The sequence below is a fragment of the Haliotis rufescens genome, unplaced genomic scaffold (genome assembly GCF_023055435.1).
Source record: "Haliotis rufescens isolate VD_foot unplaced genomic scaffold, xgHalRufe1.0.p SCAF_4, whole genome shotgun sequence".
Lineage (NCBI taxonomy): Eukaryota > Metazoa > Mollusca > Gastropoda > Lepetellida > Haliotidae > Haliotis > Haliotis rufescens.
Genome location: NW_025964112.1, coordinates 22,165,488 through 22,190,051, shown reverse-complemented (window position 1 = coordinate 22,190,051; position 24,564 = coordinate 22,165,488). Strand labels below are relative to the sequence as shown.

Below are 24,564 nucleotides of genomic sequence, written 5' to 3'. Positions count from 1 at the left end.
ACCATCAGTTGCAATTATTGACAGTATCCACAATTGTATGTCACCGTGGTACCAACAGTTGCAATTATTGACAGTATCCACAATTGTATGTCACCACGGTACCAACAGTTGCAGTTATTGACAGTATCCACAATTGTATGTCACCGCACCACCAACAGCTCCATTTATTGACAGTATCCACAATTGTATGTCACCGCAGTACCAACAGCTCCAGTTAATGACAGTATCCACAATTGTATATCACCGCGGTACCAACAGTTGCAGTTATTGAGAGTATCCACTTTTGTATATCACAGTGGTACCAACAGTTGCAATGATTGACAGTATTTATTTTTCTATATCACCGAAGTACCAACAGTTGCAATTATTGACAGTATCCAGAAATGTATGTCACCACGGTACCAACAGCTGCAATTATTGACAGTATCCACAATTGTATGTTACCGCAGTACCAACAGCTGCAGTTATTGACAGTATCCACCCTTGTATGTCACCGCAGTACCAACAGCTGCAGTTATTGACAGTATCCACAATTGTATGTCACCGCGGTACTAACAGTTGCAGTTATTGACAGTATCCATTTTTGTACATCACAGTTGTACCAACAGTTGCAATGATTGACAGTATCCATTTTTGTATGTCACCGCAGTACCATCAGTTGCAATTATTGACCGAATCCACAATTGTATGTCACCACGGTACCAACAGTTGCAATTATTGACAGTATCCACAATTGTATGTCACCGCAGTACCAACAGTTGCAATTATTGACAGTATCCACAATTGTATGTCACCGCACTACCAACAGCTGCAATTATTGACAGTATCCACAATTGTATGTCACCACAGTACCAACAGCTGCAATTATTGACAGTATCCACAATTGTATGTCACCGTAGTACCAACAGTTGCAGTTACTGACAGTATCCATTTTTGTATATCACCGTGATACCAACAGTTGCAATGATTGACAGTATCCATTTTTGTATGTCACCGTGGTCCCATCAGTTGCAATTATTGACAGTATCCACAATTGTATGTCACCACGGTACCAACAGTTGCAATTATTGACAGTATCCATAATTGTATGTCACCGCAGTACCAACAGCTGCATTTATTGACAGTATCCACAATTGCATGTCACTGCAGTACCAACAGTTTAAGTTATTGACAGTATCCACATTTGTATGTCACCATGGTACCAACAGCTGCAATTATTGACAGTATCCACATGTGTATGTCACCGCAGTACCAACAGTTGCAGTTATTGACAGTATCCACAATTGTATGTCACCGCGGTACCAACAGCTGCAATTATTGACAGTATCCACAATTGTATGTCACCGCGGTACCAACAGTTGCAATTATTGACAGTATCCACAATTGTATGTCACCGCAGCACCAACAGTTGCAATTATTGGCAGTATCCACATTTATATGTCACCATGGTACCAAGAGTTGCAGTTATTGACAGTATCCACAATTGTATGTCACCGCGGTACCAACAGTTGCAGTTATTGACAGTATCCATTTTTGTACATCACAGTTGTACCAACAGTTGCAGTTATTGACAGTATCAATTTTGGTATATCACCGTGGTACCAACAGTTGCAGTTATTGACAGTATCCACAATTGTATGTCACCACGGTACCAACAGTTGCAATTATTGACAGTATCCACAATTGTATGCCACCGCACTACCAACAGCTGCAGTTACTGACAATATCCACAATTGCATGTCGCCGCAGTACCAACAGTTGCAATTATTGACAGTATCCACAATTGTATGTCACCACTGTACCAACAGCTGCAGTTATTGACAGTATCCATAACTGTATGTCACCGCAGTACCAACAGCTGCAGTTAATGACAGTATCCACAATTGTATGTCACCGCGGTACCCACAGTTGCAGTTATTGACAGTATCCATTTTTGTCTATCACAGTTGTACCAACAGTTGCAATGATTGACCGTTTCCATTTTTGTATGTCACCGAAGTACCAACAGTTGCAATGATTGACAGTATCCACAATTGTATGTCACCACGGTACCATCAGTTGCAATTATTGACAGTATCCACAATTGTATGTCACCGTGGTACCAACAGTTGCAATTATTGACAGTATCCACAATTGTATGTCACCACGGTACCAACAGTTGCAGTTATTGACAGTATCCACAATTGTATGTCACCGTGGTACCAACAGTTGCAATTATTGACAGTATCCACAATTGTATGTCACCACGGTACCAACAGTTGCAGTTATTGACAGTATCCACAATTGTATGTCACCGCAGTACCAACAGCTCCATTTATTGACAGTATCCACAATTGTATGTCACGGCAGTACCAACAGCTCCAGTTAATGACAGTATCCACAATTGTATATCACCGCGGTACCAACAGTTGCAGTTATTGAGAGTATCCACTTTTGTATATCACAGTGGTACCAACAGTTGCAATGATTGACAGTATTTATTTTTTCTATATCACCGAAGTACCATCAATTGCAATTATTGACAGTATCCAGAAATGTATGTCACCACGGTACCAACAGCTGCAATTATTGACAGTATCCACAATTGTATGTTACCGCAGTACCAACAGCTGCAGTTATTGACAGTATCCACCCTTGTATGTCACCGCAGTACCAACAGCTGCAGTTATTGACAGTATCCACAATTGTATGTCAACGCGGTACTAACAGTTGCAGTTATTGACAGTATCCATTTTTGTACATCACAGTTGTACCAACAGTTGCAATGATTGACAGTATCCATTTTTGTATGTCACCGCAGTACCATCAGTTGCAATTATTGACCGAATCCACAATTGTATGTCACCACGGTACCAACAGTTGCAATTATTGACAGTATCCACAATTGTATGTCACCGCAGTACCAACAGTTGCAGTTATTGACAGTATCCACAATTGTATGTCACCGCACTACCAACAGCTGCAATTATTGACAGTATCCACAATTGTATGTCACCGCACTACCAACAGCTGCAATTATTGACAGTATCCACAATTGTATGTCACCGTAGTACCAACAGTTGCAGTTACTGACAGTATCCATTTTTGTATATCACCGCGGTACCAACAGTCGCAATGATTGACAATTGTCCATTTTTGTACGTCACCGCGGTACCAACAGCTGCAGTTATTGACAGTATCCATTTTGGTATATCACCGTGGTACCAACAGTTGCAATCATTGACAGTATCCATTTTTGTATGTCACCGTGGTCCCATCAGTTGCAATTTTTGACAGTATCCACAATTGTATGTCACCGCAGTACCAACAGCTGCAGTTATTGACAGTATCCACAATTGTATGTCACTGTGGTACCAACAATTGCAGTTAATGACAGTATCCACAATTCTATGTCACCACGGTACCAACAGTTGCAATTATTGACAGTATCCACAATTGTATGTCACCACAGTACCAACAGCTGCAGTTATTGACAGTATCCATTTTGTATGTCACCGCGGTACCATCAGTTGCAACTATTGACAGTATCCACAATTGTATATATCACCGTGGTACCAACAGTTGCAGTTATTGATAGTGTCCATTTTTGTATGTCACCACAGTACCAACAGTTGCAATTATTGACAGTATCCACATTTGTATGTCACTGCGGTACCAACAGCTGCAGGTATTGACAGTATCCACAATTGTATGTCACTGCGGTACCAACAGTTGCAGTTATTGACAGTATCCATTTTTGTATGTCACCGCGGTACCAACAGTTGCAATTATTAACAGTATCCACATGTGTACACTACACTACAGCTGTACATACTGTACCTATGTCACGGCAACGCTACATTTGTGCATACTGTACTTTTGTCACGGCTTCGCTACAGTTGTACCTGCTGTATCTATGTCACGTCTACACTACAGTTGTACATGCTGTGTATACGTCAAGGCTTCGCCACAGTTGTACCTATTTCACGGCTACGCTACAGTTGTACCTGCCATATCTTTGTCACAGCTACACTTCAGTTGTACATGCTGTACCTATGTCACGGCTACACTACAGTTGTACCTGCTGTATCTATGTTACGGGTACGCTACAGATGTACATGCTGTATCTATGTCACGGTTACACTACAGCTGTACATGCTGTATCTATGTCACGGCTACACTACATCTGTACCTGCTGTATCTATGTCACGGCTACGCTACAGCTATATCTATGTCACGGGTACGCTACCGTTGTACATGCTGTATCTATGTCACGGTTACACTACAGCTGTACATGCTGTATATACTCAAGGCTACGCTACAGCTGTATCTATGTCACGGTTACACTACAGTTGTACATACTGTATCTATGTCACGATTACACTACAGATGTACCTGCTGTATCTATGTCACGGTTACACTACAGTTGTACATACTGTATCTATGTCACGGTTACACTACAGCTGTACCTGCTGTATCTATGTCCCGGCTACGCTACAGCTGTATCTATGTCACGGCTACACTACAGCTGTACATGCTGTATCTATGTCACGGCTACGCTACAGCTGTATCTATGTCACAGGTACACTACAGTTGTACATGCTGTATCTATGTCACGGTTGCACTACGGCTGTACATGCTGTATCTATGTGACGGCTACGCTACAGTTGCACATGCTGTATGTATGACACGGCTACACTACAGCTGTACATGCTGTATCTATGTCACGGCTACGCTACAGCTGTATCTATGTCACGGCTACACTACAGTTGTACATACTGTATCTATGTCACGGTTACACTACAGCTGTACCTGCTGTATCTATGTCACGGCTACGCTACAGCTGTATCTATGTTACGGGTAAGCTACAGATGTATCTATGTCACGGTTACACTGCAGCTGTACATGCTGTATCTATGTCACGGCTACACTTTAGCAGTACATGCTGTATCTATGTCAAGGCTACACTACAGTTGTACCTGCTGTATCTATGTCAAGGCTACGCTACAGTTGTACCTGCTGTATCTATGTCACGGCTACACTACAGTTGTACCTGCTGTATCTATGTCAAGGCTACACTACAGTTGTACCTGCTGTATCTATGTCAAGGCTACACTACAGTTGTACCTGCTGTATCTATGTCACGGCTACACTACAGTTGTGAATACTGTACCGATGTCACGGCTACACTACAGTTGTACCTGCTGTATCTATGTCACGGCTACACTACAGTTGTACCTGCTGTATCTATGTCACGGCTACACTACAGTTATACCTGCTGTATCTATGTCAAGGCTACGCTACAGTTGTACCTGCTGTATCTATGTCACGGCTACACCACAGTTGTGAATACTGTACCGATGTCACGGCTACACTACAGTTGTACCTGCTGTATCTATGTCACGGCTACACTACAGTTATACCTGCTGTATCTATGTCACGGCTACACTACAGTTGTACCTGCTGTATCTATGTCACGGCTACACTACAGTTGTACCTGCTGTATCTATGTCACGGCTACACTACAGTTGTACCTGCTGTATCTATGTCACGGCTACACTACAGTTGTACCTGCTGTATCTATGTCACGGCTACACTACAGTTGTACCTGCTGTATCTATGTCACGGCTACACTACAGTTGTACCTGCTGTATCTATGTCACGGCTACACTACAGTTGTACCTGCTGTATCTATGTCACGGCTACACTACAGTTGTGAATACTGTACCGATGTCACGGCTACACTACAGTTGTACCTGCTGTATCTATGTCACGGCTACACTACAGTTGTACCTGCTGTATCTATGTCAAGGCTACGCTACAGTTGTACCTGCTGTATCTATGTCAAGGCTACGCTACAGTTGTGAATACTGTACCGATGTCACGGCTACACTACAGTTGTACCTGCTGTATCTATGTCACGGCTACACTACAGTTGTACCTGCTGTATCTATGTCAAGGCTACGCTACAGTTGTACCTGCTGTATCTATGTCAAGGCTACGCTACAGTTGTACCTGCTGTATCTATGTCACGGCTACACTACAGTTGTACCTGCTGTATCTATGTCACGGCTACACCACAGTTGTGAATACTGTACCGATGTCACGGCTACACTACAGTTGTACCTGCTGTATCTATGTCACGGCTACACTACAGTTGTACCTGCTGTATCTATGTCAAGGCTACGCTACAGTTGTACCTGCTGTATCTATGTCAAGGCTACGCTACAGTTGTGAATACCGTACCGATGTCACGGCTACACTACAGTTGTACCTGCTGTATCTATGTCACGGCTACACTACAGTTGTACCTGCTGTATCTATGTCAAGGCTACGCTACAGTTGTACCTGCTGTATCTATGTCAAGGCTACGCTACAGTTGTGAATACTGTACCGATGTCACGGCTACACTACAGTTGTACCTGCTGTATCTATGTCAAGGCTACACTACAGTTGTGAATACTGTACCGATGTCAAGGCTACGCTACAGTTGTACCTGCTGTATCTATGTCAAGGCTACACTACAGTTGTACCTGCTGTATCTATGTCACGGCTACGCTACAGTTGTACCTGCTGTATCTATGTCACGGCTACACTACAGTTGTACCGATGTCACGGCTACACTACAGTTGTACCTGCTGTATCTATGTCACGGCTACACTACAGTTGTACCTATGTCACGGCTTCGCTAAGTTGTACATGCTCTACCCATGTCACGGCTACACTACAGTTGTACCTATGTCACGGCTTCGCTAAGTTGTACATGCTCTACCCATGTCACGGCTACACTACAGTTGTACATGCTGTAAGAGGCCAGATGTCAAATAGTTGTGTTATGGATTTATCAAGTGACACATTATAAAGGTATTTGCAGCTTGAAATGCCATGCACCTGCCTGGCCTACTTCCGACAATTCACCTCCGTTTCATGTAATCACCTCCATATTGCCGTGTGGTTAAATACAACAACCTGCCGGTCATTCATTAATGATGAATCAAAGGCAAAGCCAATGCACGCAATTGACTTGAACACCCATGTAACCAGCAAAGGAGGCTTTATATTGTTTGACAGCGGAACGATTGGTTGAGGCATCTGGGTGGAATTCATCACGGTGTCACAAAGATGGTTGACCGACAGCCGGAAACTTATGTTAATTCGCTTATGTTAATTCGCGTTCCTCTCTGTGACATTATTTTCATGGTTCAGTATAAGAAATAAGTGCGTCGTCTTTTTCAGACTTCACAAACGAAGTGATCCCTCAAAGGGACTTTCCATTCTTGTCTTCAGTGAAAACTCCAAGTGATATTGACCACCCACCAGCACAGGTATGCTGCTGGTAGACAAAGAAATATGACATAACAGATTCTTTATGGTGGCGTGTCAATTGCCTAAACAAAACAATGTCACCAACATTTAGTTTTTGTTATTGATACATTTTGGTGGTTTGGGATAAATGTAAATTTAACAAACGTTTTCTGAAAGCAGTGAGTAAGAAAACCATGTTTACCTAGACCGTCTCCGTGTTCTAGTGGATAGAGCGTCTGCCCGGAGACCGAAAGATCGTTTGTTCGATCCCCGGCCGCTTTATACGAAAATCCGTCAAAAGATGGTAATTGTTACCCTGCCTGGCGCTCGGCATTCAGGGTTCAAAACAAGGACAGGTTCGCTAGGTGTCAGTATACTGTGTCTTAGTGGTGTATTCATGTTAAACTGCGACATGATATCTCAGTGGGCTACCACTATAAAATCGGCATAAGTCCGGACTAGTATAAGCAGTAACACACACACGCACGCACAGACACACACACACACGCGCGCGCGGCATGCACGTCGCTATATAAGTGCAATAATCTTGAACCCGACGCCAAACCCAATTTCACCTGACCTTACAAGGGGCACTGGGAATGGGCTTCAAAACATTGCAACCATGTGGAAAATAGAGCCCGGGTTTCCGACATACAGCAGATAAAAGCAGGAAAAGCTTGGCTACAAAGTCGTCCACCAAACTATGAAAGAGGCCTCGCATAATATATATATCTATGAAATAAATGCCGTATTGACACTTATCACTTGGTCACAAAAGCATGATAAACATTATTGTGTACCATTCCAAAATACTATCCGCGAGTCGTTTTTATTTTCAAGTGCGAAGGTGTTAAGTTATATAACATTATTATCTTCGAATTAACTGTATGAGTGAGTAATGTGTATAGAATGAACCACGCGTAATATGCCAGTCGATGCATGTTCAAGCTTATTTTCCGTTGTCCATTATGCCACGTCGGAACTGTCAATATGCCCCTCATGACAATGGAGGAGTTTGTCGGTCTGTTTGAGTTGACGGATATCAATTGCCGAAGAAGCAACACATGCTTGATTTACCGTTTCAAAGTACATCTGTGTCATCAACTAGCATGCAGATCAATATCCCAACATTGCTGCCTGTTAGAGAGAACTCTATCTACATTCACTACAAGTATGGAGTGGCCCTGGGTAGTGCGTTCGATAGTCGGGCTAAAACCCACGTTCAAATCAACACATGTTAAAAACGTGTAAAACAGTTATTGTACGCCCCTGTGATATTGCCCCATTGGATATTGACAACGTTCCCCATTTGCCTACAATAACAAAAAAGTGGTATTAATTTGAGTTTAAGGGAAACAAAGGAAATACTTAATTTTTTATAGCAGTGTTTTTTCTTGATATCCATTTTCAGTCCTCATTGGCGAGATACTCCTCATCTATCAGGAACTATCCTGACAGGACACCCATGATGTGATAAATGCCTGCAACAAGATATCCAAAGAAATGTTATGGCATGTTATTCCTCCACGATCAACAAGGACACACTAACTGGGCAGCTTCTGTTAAGCATTAACTTTATTCATGTGGTTATGGTAATACTAGGGGCGTTCAATAAGTTTTGCAACTTGGGCATTTGTGTTTACACAAACAATGTCAACTTGTGGCAGGTGTGACACTAGTCATAACATCAGGTTGACACGGGTCATAACAAGTTCCAGACACAACAATAAGTTCGATGTGATGTGGTCACAATCATGGATTCTCTCAAACATGAACAACGCGCTGTAATAAAGTTCCTTACCAAGGAGGGATGCAAAGGAAATGAAATGATCCATGATCGCATGTGTAAAGTGATGGGTAAAGATGCTCCTGACTATTCCACAGTTTGCCGTTGGTCTCTACAGTGCTATAGAAAGAAGAATTTTGTCTGACCGACGAGTGAAAGTATCTGAACTTTCTAGGGAATTCCAAATATCAGTTGGAACTGTTGGAACCATTATTCATGAGCGACTTGGTTTGTCCAAGGTATCTGCAAGATGGGTACCTAGAAACCTCAGAGCTCAAGATCGCCATCAGAGAACTGAAAGTTGTAGACACCTCCTGGATGTCTATACTGCTGGTGAAGCCGGAGGATGAAACATGGATCCACCACTGGGACCCAGAAACTGAATTGGAATCCATGCATTGGAAGCACCAAATTCTCCGCCTCCGAGGAAGTTTCGCACTCAAGTATCGGCTGGCAAGGTTATATATTGGGATGCAAGAGGCATATTACTGATTGATTACACGCCACCAAAAAATACAATCAATGGACAGTATTATGCTAATGTAATGAAAGAATTGCGAAAATCTATTCGCCAGAAACGCCGTTGGATGTTAACACGTGGTATTCTACTTTTACATGACAACGCCCCGGTTCACAAGTCGAGAATTGCACAGGCAGCCATATGTGAATGTGGATTCGAACAGTTAAATCACCCACCCTATAGCCCAGACTTAGCCCCCAGGGACTATTTCCAAATGAAATCTGCCCTACGTGGAAGACGCTTCCAGGATGACGAGGACATAAAGGCTGCCACAAAGGCGTGGTTAGAGGGCCAATCTGCGGATTTCTATAAAAGTGGTATTAAAAGCTTGGAGGACAAATGGAATAAATGCATTGAGGTGAATGGAGATTATATTGAAAAATAAAAGTGCAAAAGATATTCTGCGACTTGGTCTTATATTGAAGTTGCAAAACTTATTGAACGCCCCTCAGATATGGACAGAACGGGATACGTATATACCAGATCGTTTCATAGATGCTTTCACTCAGACCCTGAAAGATATGTATATTCAAAATTGGCATTTTTCCTTATCAGTCTCAAAGAAATTATCAAGTTAATCCCTCTTTAAATACAGCTTCTGTGGAGAGCAATACTTGTGAGATGTTACACTAAAAACATTTCGAATTGCACTTGCAAGATTCAGATGTGGTTCACACGACTCTTTATTGAGACGGGGATCGTGAGAGAACACAGAATCTGTCAGTTTTGTGATTTAAACACTGTAGAAAATGTCCGTTATATGCTGAACTCTGTTCATTGATAAATATTATATCCGTTATCCAAGTCTACAGTAATTTGTTACATTAACGTCAAGTAAGAATGTAGTAATAACGAAAAAGCTGTGAATGTAATAATGCATGCTGTGAAGCTAAGAAGTTACCTTATATAAATGCATATACACCCATTACTATATAACATGTGCTATAGGCCCATGGCCTCTCAGTATTATGAATAAACACATATACGAAGCGACACGGTAATATATATATAGTAGTCTTTTAGATAGGTCCACGCCTTGGATAGCTGTTCATCCTATCAAACACGGGTTACTTACAGACTAGACAAAGTGTTTAAATGGTTTAATTTCAAGATCGCAGAAGAAATACGTGAATTTTGACACGGGTTAAGTAACAACAAGAGAATATATTGACAACATACACAAGGATATAATATTATCTTTATAATCAATCATTAATAAACAGCTGTAGATATGACACCGTTTTAGCCATACATAGATTCGTGTTGATAAGCCAGCAGTATCTCTACGACGTCAACAAGGATAGAATATGACGTTCCTAAATGACTCGTCAGCAATATTGTCTGCATTACATCAACGAAGCCGGAGAGCGCGTGGAATAATAATTTACACGTATGGATTTTTCGGCTCGCGTATTTGATCAATACAGATAACAGATGAGGTGAAATGGGGTTTAACGTCGCGTCCAAGATTATTGCACTTATATAGCGACGTGCATGTACGTGTGTGTGTGTTTGTGTGGCTGCTTGTACTAGTCCGGACTGATGCCGATTTAAAGTGCTAGCTCACTGAGATACCATGCCGCAGTTTAACATGAATACCCAACTCAGACACAGTATACTGACTCCGAGCCGACCAGTCCTTGTTTTAGCCCCTAAATGCCGAGCGCCAGACAGGGTAACAACAAGTACCATCTTTTAACGTCTTTTGGTACGACGAACCCCGGACCTTCCGCTCTCCGGGCGGACGCTCTACCACTAGACCACGGCGGCGGTCAATGCAGATAATAAATGTGCTGTATTAAAACTATGTACTGCTTTAAAACTATCATTCATTGTTTACTGACTTTATCCTTGTAAATATACCGATTAGGAATCTCCTTCTAGAATGTCATTCTTGTGTTCAGATTGACTTGTGTTCCACCGTACCTGGAAGGTCAAGGCTTCTCAAGGCTTCTCATGACAACCCTGCCCAACTAACCAGTGCTGCGGTCGTGAAAAAAACTGATCCTTCCAACTGTACCCCCTGTAATATACCGTCTTTGGATATCTTTTGGATATAGTTAAGTTTAGGTCATCTGTTAAGTATCGTTAATATTTTTAACGTCATGCCGAGAAGAGCTCACAGATTGTACCCATTGTGGGGATTTGAACCCCACCGAAAACGTCACAAGAAAGTCACTAAGCTACACCACCTACTTTATCACTGTCTCAAAAAACGAAAAGTTAAACATTAAACGAGAGGTATCAAAATATCAATATTTGTCATGGTTTGCCTATTATGCAAGTGGTATCAGAAAGCTGTAAACACCCCATCCATTGCTGCGATATTCGGGATCCTTCCGCAACAACATAAACCACTACACTGTATACACAAAGATTAATCAATACCGAATGGAAGGGAAACCCACGTTTTAACCGAACAGTGCCCTATGGCAACACAACTAAGGTCTGCGATTCCAAACGTTTTTACCCAGTTCCTTGGCGATTTATGTCTGTGACAGTACAAGCGTAGAGCTCCTTAGTCTGAACGTTAATCAGCAGTGAGGGGTGATGCTTAGTTGGATAATACAGACAGTTTCCAGAGGATGAAAAGTGGTAGCATGGAGGGAAGCTGGCAGGTAGGAACCTTTGCTCAGATTTGACTTTAAATCTGGAAGTTCTATCATAGGTGTTTGTTGATACGGCGATGCTGTAAAGCTGAATAACTGAATCCCCGATGGGAGGACGCTGCGCCCAGAGATAGTGTCATGGCTATTATTCTGGGAATAGGCATGTGGGTAAACATGAAGAAGTTGACAACATCACACTAATTTTTGGGGTTGAAAATAAAATTGGTGGAAAGTATGTTTGATTTCTTGGCAGTTTTATCCGTTATCATGTCAGGTAATTCATGTATGTGATATGTATCGACACTTTTGAATTTGGTCTTTAGATCGTATAATCTTTATATAAATACAGATGTTTTCAAATGTAATTTGATGAGTCTTTGTTGTTCATAAAGCTTCTCTATTCCGAAGATAGTTTTCTTGCTAGGGTTTTGTTTCAAATAAGAATAATTTTTTTTTCAATCGGGCATGGTACGCATAAGCAGTTTCAAACATTCAGTGTTTGCTTACAGGTCAAAGACAATAACATTTTCTTATGCCCAAACAAACCTCCATGTTTTGGCCTAACACATACGCGATAATATGTATATACCTTAAAAACAGAAATTGTTATTAGTCAAGAACAGACCACGACGTCATATTCTACAGAACAGGTGTCAGGTTATGTCCCAATGAACATATTATTCTGTTGTCAAAGAACAGACTACGATGTTATGTCTTAAAGAACTGGCCACCATTATGTCATAGCTAACAGACCTCCTTGATATACTATAACGAACAACCCTCAAGTGATATCATAACTAACAGACCTCCATGTTATGTTATAGCTAACAGGCCTCCTTGATATTCTATAACTAGCAACCGTCAGGTGATATCATAACTAACAGACCTCCTTGTTACACTATAACCAACAACCGTCAGGTTATTCCATAACGAACAACCACCGTGTTATGTCATAGCTAACAGACCTCCTTGATATACTATAACGAAAAACCTTCAGGTTATGTCATAACTAACAGACCTCCATGTTATGTTATAGCTAACAGACCTCCTTTTTATGTTATAACCAACAACCATGAGGTTATGTCATAATGAACAACCATCAGGTTATGTGATAACTAACAGACCTCCATGCTATGTTACAAACAACTACCATCAAGTTATGTCATAATGAACAACCATCATGTTGTATTAAAACTAACAGACCTCCATGTTATGTTATAACCAACAACTATCAGGTTATGCCATAATGAACAACCATCAGGTCATGCAATAACGAACACCACCAAGTTATGCCATAACGAACAACCATCAGGTCATGCCATAACGAACAACCATCATGTTATAACTAACAGACCTCCATGTTATACCATAACCAACAACCCACAGGTTATGTCACAACTATCAGACCGTCATGTTATGTTATAACGTACATGCCTCCAGGCCACCTCATTATATTTATAAAAAGAGTCCAACAAATTAAATTATCTTATAACGAAAAGGCCATCATGAATTGTCCAAGAGAACAGGATACCATGTTATGTCCTGACAAACATGGCAACATGTTAATAGGAAGGAAAGAACAGAACACTATGTCATATCTTTAAGCCAACATAGGGATGTTCTACAAATAACTACGAAAGTTGTGAGTTTGTTCTACACCCCTCCAGGTATACATGCACACTACATTCACAGACTTTACACTATTATATTACACTGCTAGTGTTGCAAGGGTTCACAGTGAAGGGATTAACTCCCGCAATGATTTATCGTTACGGTAACTGTCAGAGTTATTACCATCCGGTGCCAGAACAATCTGGCAGCAAGACCAATGTACAAACATTTCGACCATGCCTGTCCTCGTAACACATGGTATTTGCTCTCAAAGCAGAATTCAGATTGTCTGGAAATAATACTCGGCTAACTACATGATAAGACGGTAATACAAGATCGATAAGCCATCGATGTCGAGTAATAAGATGCCGCGAGGTATCGGCAAACATGATATTTCCGTTAATTGTCAAAATTGGTGGAATAAATGTACTTGTTTTTATCACGCACTGGGAAAAAGGGTTGGTACTTATATTGCAAAAACATTAATCCGCGTAATGAACACAATGGATAATGTTTCCTTAGCGTAGGGATTGTTGGCAGTAGAGTGTGGTGGTACTATCATCGGTTCGGTAGGATTTATAGAGCAGATTAAACGCTTGTTTCAGAGGCAGGTGCTAAGGCGGGTGTTTGTGAAAGATGTGTGGACGGGGAAAACTGGAACGTTGTTTACTTGTCTTTGCATGTGTTTGTGAGTGGTGCTACCGGTGGGTCAGGATACGCTCACCTTTTCGCGAACACCTGGCATTATCACTATTTGATAGTAATTTATAAACACATGTTCATGACATAGTCGGAATCGTACAATCGAAACTGTTTGGCAAAGATTTCATATGAAAAGGATTTTGCCGCTGTTATTTACAGTGAAGGAGTGTGTGAGTGAGTGAGTATGGTTTTACGCCGATTTTAGCAATATCCCAGCAATATCACGGCGGAGGACACTAGAAATGGACAGGTAATCAAACCCTGATCTTCGACGTGGCGAACAAAGGCTCTGATGGAATTATGACGTAATGGGTGGGAGTTAGTTGATGAATTGAGAAAGATGTCTAGGGGTACGTATAGGGATTGTGAACGATGGGTTGGTGATGGGTGATGGTAGGTGTATATAGGTATTGTGAACGATAGGTTGGTGATGAGTGGTGGTAGGTGGTAGGTGTATATAAGGATTGTGAACGATGGGTTGGTGACGGGCGGTGGTAGGTGTATATAGGGATTGTGAACGATAGGTTGGTGATGGGTGGCGGTAGGTGTACATAGGGATTGTGAACGATAGGTTGGTGGTGAGTGGTGGTAGGTGGTAGGTGTATATAGGGATTGTGAACGATAGGTTGGTGATGGGTGGCGGTAGGTGTATATAGGGAATGTGAACGATGGGTTGGTGACGGGTGGTGGTAGGTGGTAGGTGTATATAAGGATTGTGAACGATGGGTTGGTGACGGGTGGTGGTAGGTGGTAGGTGTATATAAGGATTGTGAACGATGGGTTGGTGATGGGTGGCGGTAGGTGTATATAGGGATTGTGAACGATGGGTTGGTGATGGGTGGTGGTAGGTGTATATAGGGATTGTGAACGATGGGATGGTGATGGGTGGTGATAGGTGTATATAGGGATTGTGAACGATAGGTTGGTGATTGGGGGCGGTAGGTGTATATAGGGATTGTGAACGATAGGTTGGTGATGGGTGGTGGTAGGTGTATATAGGGATTGTGAACGATGGGATGGTGACGGGCGGTGGTAGGTGTATATAGGGATTGTGAACGATGGGATGGTGATGGGTGGTGGTAGGTGTATATAAGGATTGTGAACGATGGGATGGTGACGGGTGGGGGTAGGTGTATATAGGGATTGTGAACGATGGGTTGGTGATGGGTGGTGGTAGGTGTATATAGGGATTGTGAACGATGGGATGGTGATGGGTGGTGATAGGTGTATATAGGGATTGTGAACGATGGGTTGGTGATGGGTGGTGGTAGGTGTATATAAGGATTGTGAACGATGGGATGGTGATGGGTGGTGATAGGTGTATATAGGGATTGTGAACGATAGGTTGGTGACGGGTCGTGGTAGGTGTATATAGGGATTGTGAACGATGGGTTGGTGATGGGTGGTGTTATTACAGAGTTTGTGAGAGATATGTTTGTGATAATGATGAACTGTGTTATTACAGAGTTTGTGAAAGATGTATTTATGATATTGTGGATTGTGTTATTGCTGAGCTTGTAAAATATGCCTTCATGATATGAAGGACCGTGTTATTGCAGAGCTTGTGAAAGATGGATTTATGATAGGATGGATGGTGTTATTGCAGAGCTTGTGAAATTTGTGTTTGTGATAGGATGGACAGAGTTATTGCAGAGCTTGTAAAATATGTGTTTTTCGATGTGATGGATGGTTTTATTGCAGAGCTTGTAAAATATGTGTTTTTTCGATGTGATGAATAGTGTTATGGCAGAGCTTGTGAAAGATGTGTTTGTGATGTGATTGATGGAGGCAGGTAGACGGTGACATTGGATGTTTGTGAGCTCTGAGAATGTCAGGAGTGTATACAAATAATAGATAAATCAAACCTAAATGAGGGTGGCTCAATCTGGCCTTTACTATATACACCAGCAGTCGACAATGAAAACAACGATCGTAGGTGGGGTTCAGCTCTACGAAATCAGTCTGTCATAACTGAGAGGGCGTTTGCATTTGTGGTTGTTTATTGGTGGAATGAGGACGACAGTTGGTTTCAAACGTTCGATATCATTTGCAAACCATTTTATAACCCATGCTTTTATTGTATTCTTGAATTAATTCGGATCTACTCGGCTGTTAGGATTGCTGTGACGAAATCACGTCAGGTACACCCAAATTGTGCCTATCATATTTTACACAGGGGAAGCAAACCCGATTGAAAGGCGTAAGCTGTTAACACTTTCAGCTCGTGACTACCGTTATGCATCTACATTCTGTTTGTGAGAAATGAAGCATGCATATATGGTACGTAAAAGTCTTATTGGAAATGTATTATTTATTTAATGTGCAAAGATGTAAGAATGAAAGTACAACTAATGCAATGACGTTAAGAAGATATACAATCTCAAACTTCAAGATAAACAAGACGGGGAATATATTTAAAATGATATATTCCTCAATGTGTGCTGAGCATTTTTCTCGATGAGTGAGATTGCCCAGGATGATTACAGAAGACGTTTAGTCTGAGCAATGGCCATGTGCATTACTGGAGTGTGTGTTTGTGTGAATTTTTAAACTGATTAGTTTTATTCCACATACCAGCCTAATTGCCCGGTGTGGTATCTCACAGTACACAACGGTGTTGTAATCAATGGCAAAGGGCCTCTGTAAGCCTACAAGGACGCAGAATTCCATTTGTTCTAGGTTTGACACTCCCTCACAACAGACTTCATTCCCTGCTACAGACGATGGGTGAGATGTAACCTTAATAAGGCAAACCAAGAAGAGAGCGCCTTCACGTTTCTCAGAATACAGATACGGTGTTCTGGAAATTGAATGCATGAATTGAATGTTCTCACCAGTCAGATAGTTGTATAGGGTTTGTTTGTGCAATGTTAGGGGACATTCTCGTATCTGTTGAATAGCATTCAACGCCTGTTGACGTTAAATGAATTATAAGGATGAAATTAACGTTTGTGCATATATTATATAGAACCAACATATGCGTTATGTGTGTTTGTTCGTTTGCTTGTTTGTTTGTTTAACACAGTCAGCATGATCACAGTTATATCACTTCGGCCTTTATCAAATCGAGTATTACCAGTAACGTTCCATACCTTCGGGGTACGATGACACGCAATCAACCAAGTTCCTATTATTTTACTTTTAATTCTCATTAAAGAGTGCAAACGTGTAAGCGACACAGCGCCCCGTTTGCAATAGTCAATTTGTATAGGCTAACAGGAGTTGTTGTTCTATACGACATAAAGGATCTGACAAACATGAAATCAAGTGAATTAGATTTTTTCAGTGCATCAGGTGCAGCATTGTTTCGGCGATAGCAGGTTTTAATTACACCTGTTAAATAGCTTGTCTGGTAGTCATGACCATTTACTCAAGTCCAGGGCTACAACAGAAAAGCAGCGTGTCTCTTGTCTATAGATTATGTTTTCTCTAACACCACAGAAGACGTAATGTGATGCCTTGTAATATCTACGTGATAGCCGTGCGTAGAACTAAGAGTATTATATACCATATAGCATGACTATGTGAATTACGGTGGCAATTAACATAGAAATGACTTCTACAAAGGAAAACCTATTCATGTAACTCTGTTCTTAAAACCAATATGATCAATGCACTCAGACAAACAATCGTTCACGGAAAGATTATAATAATTAACTGCCATTTATTGGCATCGCAGTGATCTGAATTCAAAACGTACATCACATTTGCCAGACAAATGCATAGAATGCTCCCATAAGACATTGAGCCATCACCTCATAAGTCTTTATTTTCTGCCCACATTCAGACAGTTCCCAAATCCTCTTTATTGCATTTACCCCGGTTTTGATTTGTGGCTCAGATAGCACTCATATAGGAGCCAATGATTACTCTTACGTGGCATTGCATAGAAAGAATCGATATCTTCTCTGATCCTCTGAGAAAACTATGCATTTCATTAGATATACCCATTCACAGCATTGCTCCAAAGGACGCATGGAAATGTTGCTATGTCATGATCATATTTGCACTTTGGAAATATTTGGATTTGAGACACATTTCTAAACCTTGCAGGAGTATGAATAATGAAAGATAGTCAGTTATAAGACACTACGTTTGCGACATCATTCTAACGAGTGTACTAAGGATATGGTTTTAGTGTCATTTCTATCGTTCAAGCTGAGAATACCATAAAAGGTTAGTTGTCTTCCACATCCTCATACATGGATAAATGAATCGAAAAACGCATACTCAATCTGTTGTGGCCTAACAACGATTAGATGTTTCTAAATGTGCAGGTCGCAAGGTGTGCGAGACTTCAGGTGGAATAGTTTATTTCCAAAATGATATCTTGCCGTTTGGAATGCACACTTAAATCACTTACTTTCGTACGGTATACACGAAGGATATGCCTTTATTTAAAATGGACAAGTTTCCATCGACACTAGTCTAACCAAAGCAGATTTGGACAAAGCCTTAAAACTTCATGAACGATGCCCAGACTGTACGCCTAGTTGAGCATTGTAAGCAGACTCCAATATACCTTCATTCTTCATATGTTATGTTAATCTTGGGAGACTTTATTTGGAACAACCCATTGCCTGTATCATTACAAACAGCTGTCTTGAAAAAGACAGTCAATTCAGACATTAAGAAAACTCGCGGATATTTATAACAATCTTTCGTGATGAAGGGCCGTTACCAACACTTTCTACATGTCTAGGGCAATAAGACAACAAGCCTTCCATCAAACTGCAAGATTCTCTACTGAGAAAAGCAAACTTCCGAAAACGCATACTTATCAATTCCACTTTAATAACTCAAGGGGGATATAGATGTAACAATTACCATATCCAACATATTTGGCATGGTAAGCTATAAAACCGTCTATGACGTCATCGAAGTGGCGCAGTGAAACGATTTGGCACCTACATGAAGGAATTTATCTTAATCAAATCACTTATCTCTCAAACTGAATGGTCTCAAATTGATCTTAGGGGCATCTTTGGATTGATTACTTGCACAGATGTGTTTTGTATTATGAAGGATATATCGATCAACACATTAAAGCAATTCAGCAAGTTTTCTTCAAAACGAAATTGTATTCTAGCCAACTCATTTGTGCGTCGTTGCCAAAAAAAGTACTTAAAGCAGCGACAGGAATTTAAACAGTGGAACCGAGTACACAATGGCACCTCATCACCAGGATTAGAATCGAAATCTAGTTTCCGGAGCACAATTTTCATCCTTGTGAAAACAGGACATGAATTAAGGCAAGAAGTACATGATCTGGAGGTAGTCTTGTCAACAAATTTAAAACTGGAATACGCTGAAGTCGCCACCAAAATCGTCCACCGCACCTCAACTGTGTTCATTGACATTTCTGTCAATCTGATTACTACTGGAGGTTAAAATCGAATCACGGCCACGATGCCCGGTACTGGTAATTTGCTTGTCGAGATAAGCGTCAGGATGCTACGAAATCTTCCAGCTCTGTGACGCGACCCCCGACGGCGGAGTCAAGCAGCTGACTAGCGAGTTGACCATAACTGAGCAATCAAAGCGACACTTGGAATGATGAGTGTAACTCGCTTTACCTTCTGTGCGTATCTCACAAAGGTCAAAGATGGGTTCTTTATGGTCATTGATGTTCAGGCTATTTATGGACACTTGTGAATATTGTGGAGAGATGGCTGTGGCAAAAATCTATTGGTTATCCTGACATTGCCTCTCATCATAGCTCACCTGATCAATGGATGTGGGTTGCAGATTGAGCTCTTTTCTGCAAATTTATTTGATAGCCTAAAAAGCTGATGCTGTTTAGTTCATCCGACTGGAATTTATCGACAGTATTGGTATTCTGATGCCCTAAAATGTAACACAACCCATTGACTTAGAAATTAATGGATGCTTTAAAGTTTCAAAAGGCGTTGAAATATGCAGCCACTTTGATTTGAGAGGAATTGAGATATAGTGTTTGAGCTACCCTGCCTTCGTCATGGCGATTAATCAGATTCAGTGGCACGTATCAGAATAGCCTCTACCATTTTCAATGTTTATTTATTACACTTGACGTCATAGAAAAAGATGGAAAGAGGACCTAAGAGACCGGGGATATAAGGGCTAGCTTTAGACGTGAAAACTTCAAAGTTGTAAAAGCTGTTATGCAGTGGCGTTTTTACCTTGTACAATGCTACATTAGGTTTGTGGAAGGTTTAGTTGACCTGTGAATAACTAGAGTTCAATATTTGTTTGTTTCTTGTGCCTATATACAAAGCGGTGTTTTGGCAGATTTAACGTTCACGTTTACAGTCAGGATTTAAAGCGTTAATTATTTCCCATGTGCATAAGGGCATAGCAGCAGAAGGTAAGAATAAAAACAAGTTGTATTGTAGATAAGGCAGAACTTGTACGCGTAATTTGGTGAAGCGGCATACGTCGTGTCAGTTATAAAGGTCCTGTTAAACAACAGGTGTATGTGTACAGTGTTAGGGTACACGGGTCATGTTTACGTCGTTTTTAGCAATAGTCTAGCATCACGGCGGGGAACACCAGAAATGGGCTTAACACAATTTACCCATGTGAGGAACGAACGCCTTCACGAATGAACGCTTTACCCATTTTTCTACCCCGACGCCCCTCTATGAGATAAATAACACAGTTAGCTGAACGAAGTTATGCGCGATGTGCTGCATTTCCAGACAGAAAGATCCGAAACAAAAATGGCGATCAATGACAGTTAGCTACATGTATAACAGAGATATGAGATATGAAGTTATGTGGTAGATGGGAAGAAAGCTATGAGGTGAACGATATAGAGCTTTATATGAACTGTTTTATACAAGCCTTGATATAAATAGACACTATAAGGAATGATATAAAGTTACGTGAACAAGCCATGGGATAAATAATATTGAGATATAAGACATCTACACATATTCCAAGAGATGACCGTATTAAACTATTTGAGAAATGAAAGAGATCTGTTAGAGGTTCGTCAAAAACCTTTGGAAAAACCACGCATGTGCGAAACATTCAAGCAGCAAAAACAACGGGGAATTCCTGTATGAACCTTTATCCTTCGATGTGTCATGTAATGGCCACGTATCTGACATGGAACCATTATCTACTGATGCAATCGTATGCATGTGAGAACAGACGTCCTAATTCGCCCATTTGATGTTTAGCTTTGGAAGCAAATATAAGCTCAGCTTGAATGATAGATGATAGCCACATGTTTCATGTCGTTCAGCACGCTAGGAGACCTCGCCATCAGCGCTACGAGGATAAATCTGTGCATGTTGACATTGATGGTGATACTATCAGATAGCCTTTCATTTTATGTTAAAACGTGAATGCGTGTATATAATGCATTATATATCAATACATTCATTATACAAACTGTTATGTAACTTAATATATCTGACAAAATGCATTGATATGAAGATGTCTGCTGATGTTTGATTTCGAGAAGTCGATTCTGACGGTTTTCTTTCGTTATCAGAATTACTTTTGATGAGACGAACTCAATATGCCGAATTGTTTATTGTTTCAAAATAATTATTTTAATTTGGTTTAAAGTAAATTATGACACTCATTCTGAACATGTACAATTGTATTCACAGTTCTTCACAGAAATAATGACATTATTATTGGATGGTACATCTTTTGTCGGTAATGTATGCTGAGTTCAATGTCAGGGTATGCAGTAAGACTTTACAATTGTTGTAGGTTTCAAACCTTTTAAATACAACCAAGTCCAAATACAAGAACACACATTATTATCAAAGGTACAAATATATGTCAAAAATAAACTAATGACACGATAGAAACATCTTAGTTATTAGTGTATGGCATATGGAGATATCTAGATAATTTGAGTTGGGAATAAGTATCCGCGTTAGCATTAAAAAGGTGTAAAAGTATCTGTAGCTTGAAAACGAACATGAGTGTTAACATATCATCTTTCTATCGACTAATTTGTGAGTTTTTGCCAGAGATACTAACGGCATTGCTGACTGCGGCACAGCTTGGCGCGGTTATACAGCTTAAGGAGGCATCTCAGAAGAGGTTTTTATCCACACTTCCCGCACACTACATCGATTGCGTTTGGGGAGTGTGTTTGTCATAAATTAAAACAAATGTAATCATCTGTGAATTCTGCCGGGCAAAAGAAAGTATTCACTTGAACATTGGATTTTACAACAAACAAAAATTACAAACGTTATGAAAACGTTACTCGGCTGAAAACAGTCGGCTATACCCGTATCAAATACACCATCATGGAATAACCATTTCTTGTTTGTTTCAGTTGTAGCCACCATCAAACATGGGGGTATACTTTGTTTGGTCTGGCTGTTTCTGTTTGAAGCCATGTTTGTATCTTGTCGAATGTGATATGCAGAAGGGAGAGGGGTAGATTGCCTGGAGATTGCATTTTCGGTTTAAAGACCTGTTCAGTATACATAGTATATATTTGACTAAAAAACGTGTGTACTTAGAACTTATCGTTCTTATTTATCGTTCTTACTGATTGGGTGGTAAGACTCTGTGGCTTGATGTGTTGCATGTCATCGTACCCCGACAGTGTGGGTCATTGTCGATAGTATCAATCACCGTCTTGTCTGGTTCATACTGTATTATTTACAGGCTGCCGTCGTAAAGTTTAGATAGCGCTGAGTATGGCGTTAAACACCAGCAAACAAACATTTGTCGACAGTAAGAATATCTAACTGTACCAGAGCAAAGAAATGGCATGTTCGATATCTTGACCAGTGTGTATGTTTATATATTGATGTGTCTTCTTTAATATGCATTGTGAAAATCACTGATCAATACATATTGTACCTAGTGTTCGTCACCAGCACTGGTTCATACACCTTTGTACATATACAGTCATCAGGAATACGTTCTTAGTCCTTTGCGGTTTACGTGTTGTTTCCTTGTTTGTTGTGTCTTCCATTAGAAGGCGCAAACATTATTTTTTAATACATTGATCAAATATTTCCATGAAGAGCAATGAAGATATATATTTAACCCTTTTATATCCTAAACATCTGCAGGGGCAGACGCTGATAAACATCAAAGCTGTATGCTGCATAACGGAGGTGTGTACAGAACGTTATTTATATACTCGCTTTAAACATATTGCTCTAACCTGTATCGTTACAGATTGCATTTTTAATGTTGCATCAACTGATGCAATATTCCTGAAAATATTTCCAAGAACCACGTAACAGATATGCCATTTGTCTCATGTTTCAGCCCCGATAATTTTAAAAAAGCTTATTTCTTCCAACAGGCTCAATGAGCAGCGAGGGGCGTTATGAATGTGTGCGTGCTGTTGTATGCTATACGACTACCTTTCCCAAATCTACATTATCAGAAATCAGTATTTCAGAACCTCATGCTACAACCAATGTCAGTTTGGAAGAGAGTTTCTTCCAACACACTTAAGCCGTCCCAAGGAAATTGTAAATGTGCATGTTTTACGGCTGAGTATATTCAACGACCTACATTGCTAGATATAAAACAACCCCTTTCTCATGTTAAAGTCTTCACCTCTAGCTACCTATGATGGGATAAATATGGCATCTGATATTTCAAGGGCAATTGTATACATTGTAATCATGTCCTAGGGGTATGTGTTTGAAGGTGTCAATATTGTTACTGGTTGGTGGGTTTATTCCCCGTGAGTGTTGGTGTGTGACTATGTTTAGGTACCGAGAACATTCTGTCACGTTCTATGCGGCAATAAACAAACGAAAGACTGCAAAGTGAAACGAATCTAATGTGGATGCCAGCTCATGTGTGTTAAAAGAGCTATTTTTGTTCTGAGGTAGGTATTTTTGGATAACATTAAAGGCTTTAATTACCGTAGGAATGAAAGATGTGCACTAACCATGCTATATGATCACAGAGTGACATTCTACAACGATATGCAGGTATAACACTATCTACACCAACGTGTTTGCATAATATATCATTACCTATATCTATGTGCTGCTCTTGGATCAGATGTATGTAGATCTGCACATTTAGTATCACCTCGAAGTTTTAAGTTCCCTTGCTCC

The 24,564-nt window shown here is 40.6% G+C and overlaps 1 protein-coding gene across 4 annotated transcripts in view; it reads left to right on the top strand.

Moving 5' to 3' along the window:
• Positions 1 to 24,564, top strand: part of LOC124132162 — a 163,107-nt gene that overhangs the window by 44,139 nt on the left and 94,404 nt on the right. Inside the window, exon 1 of one of the 4 annotated variants that reach the window (XM_046495914.2) lies at positions 11,975 to 12,208. The exons of the other annotated variants lie outside the window; for them this stretch is intronic. Coding sequence (XP_046351870.1) covers positions 12,176 to 12,208 — 33 coding nt within the window. The 5' untranslated portion in view covers positions 11,975 to 12,175. Of the gene's footprint in view, positions 1 to 11,974; positions 12,209 to 24,564 lie in introns of those variants that run through there. 4 annotated transcript variants of the gene reach the window in all.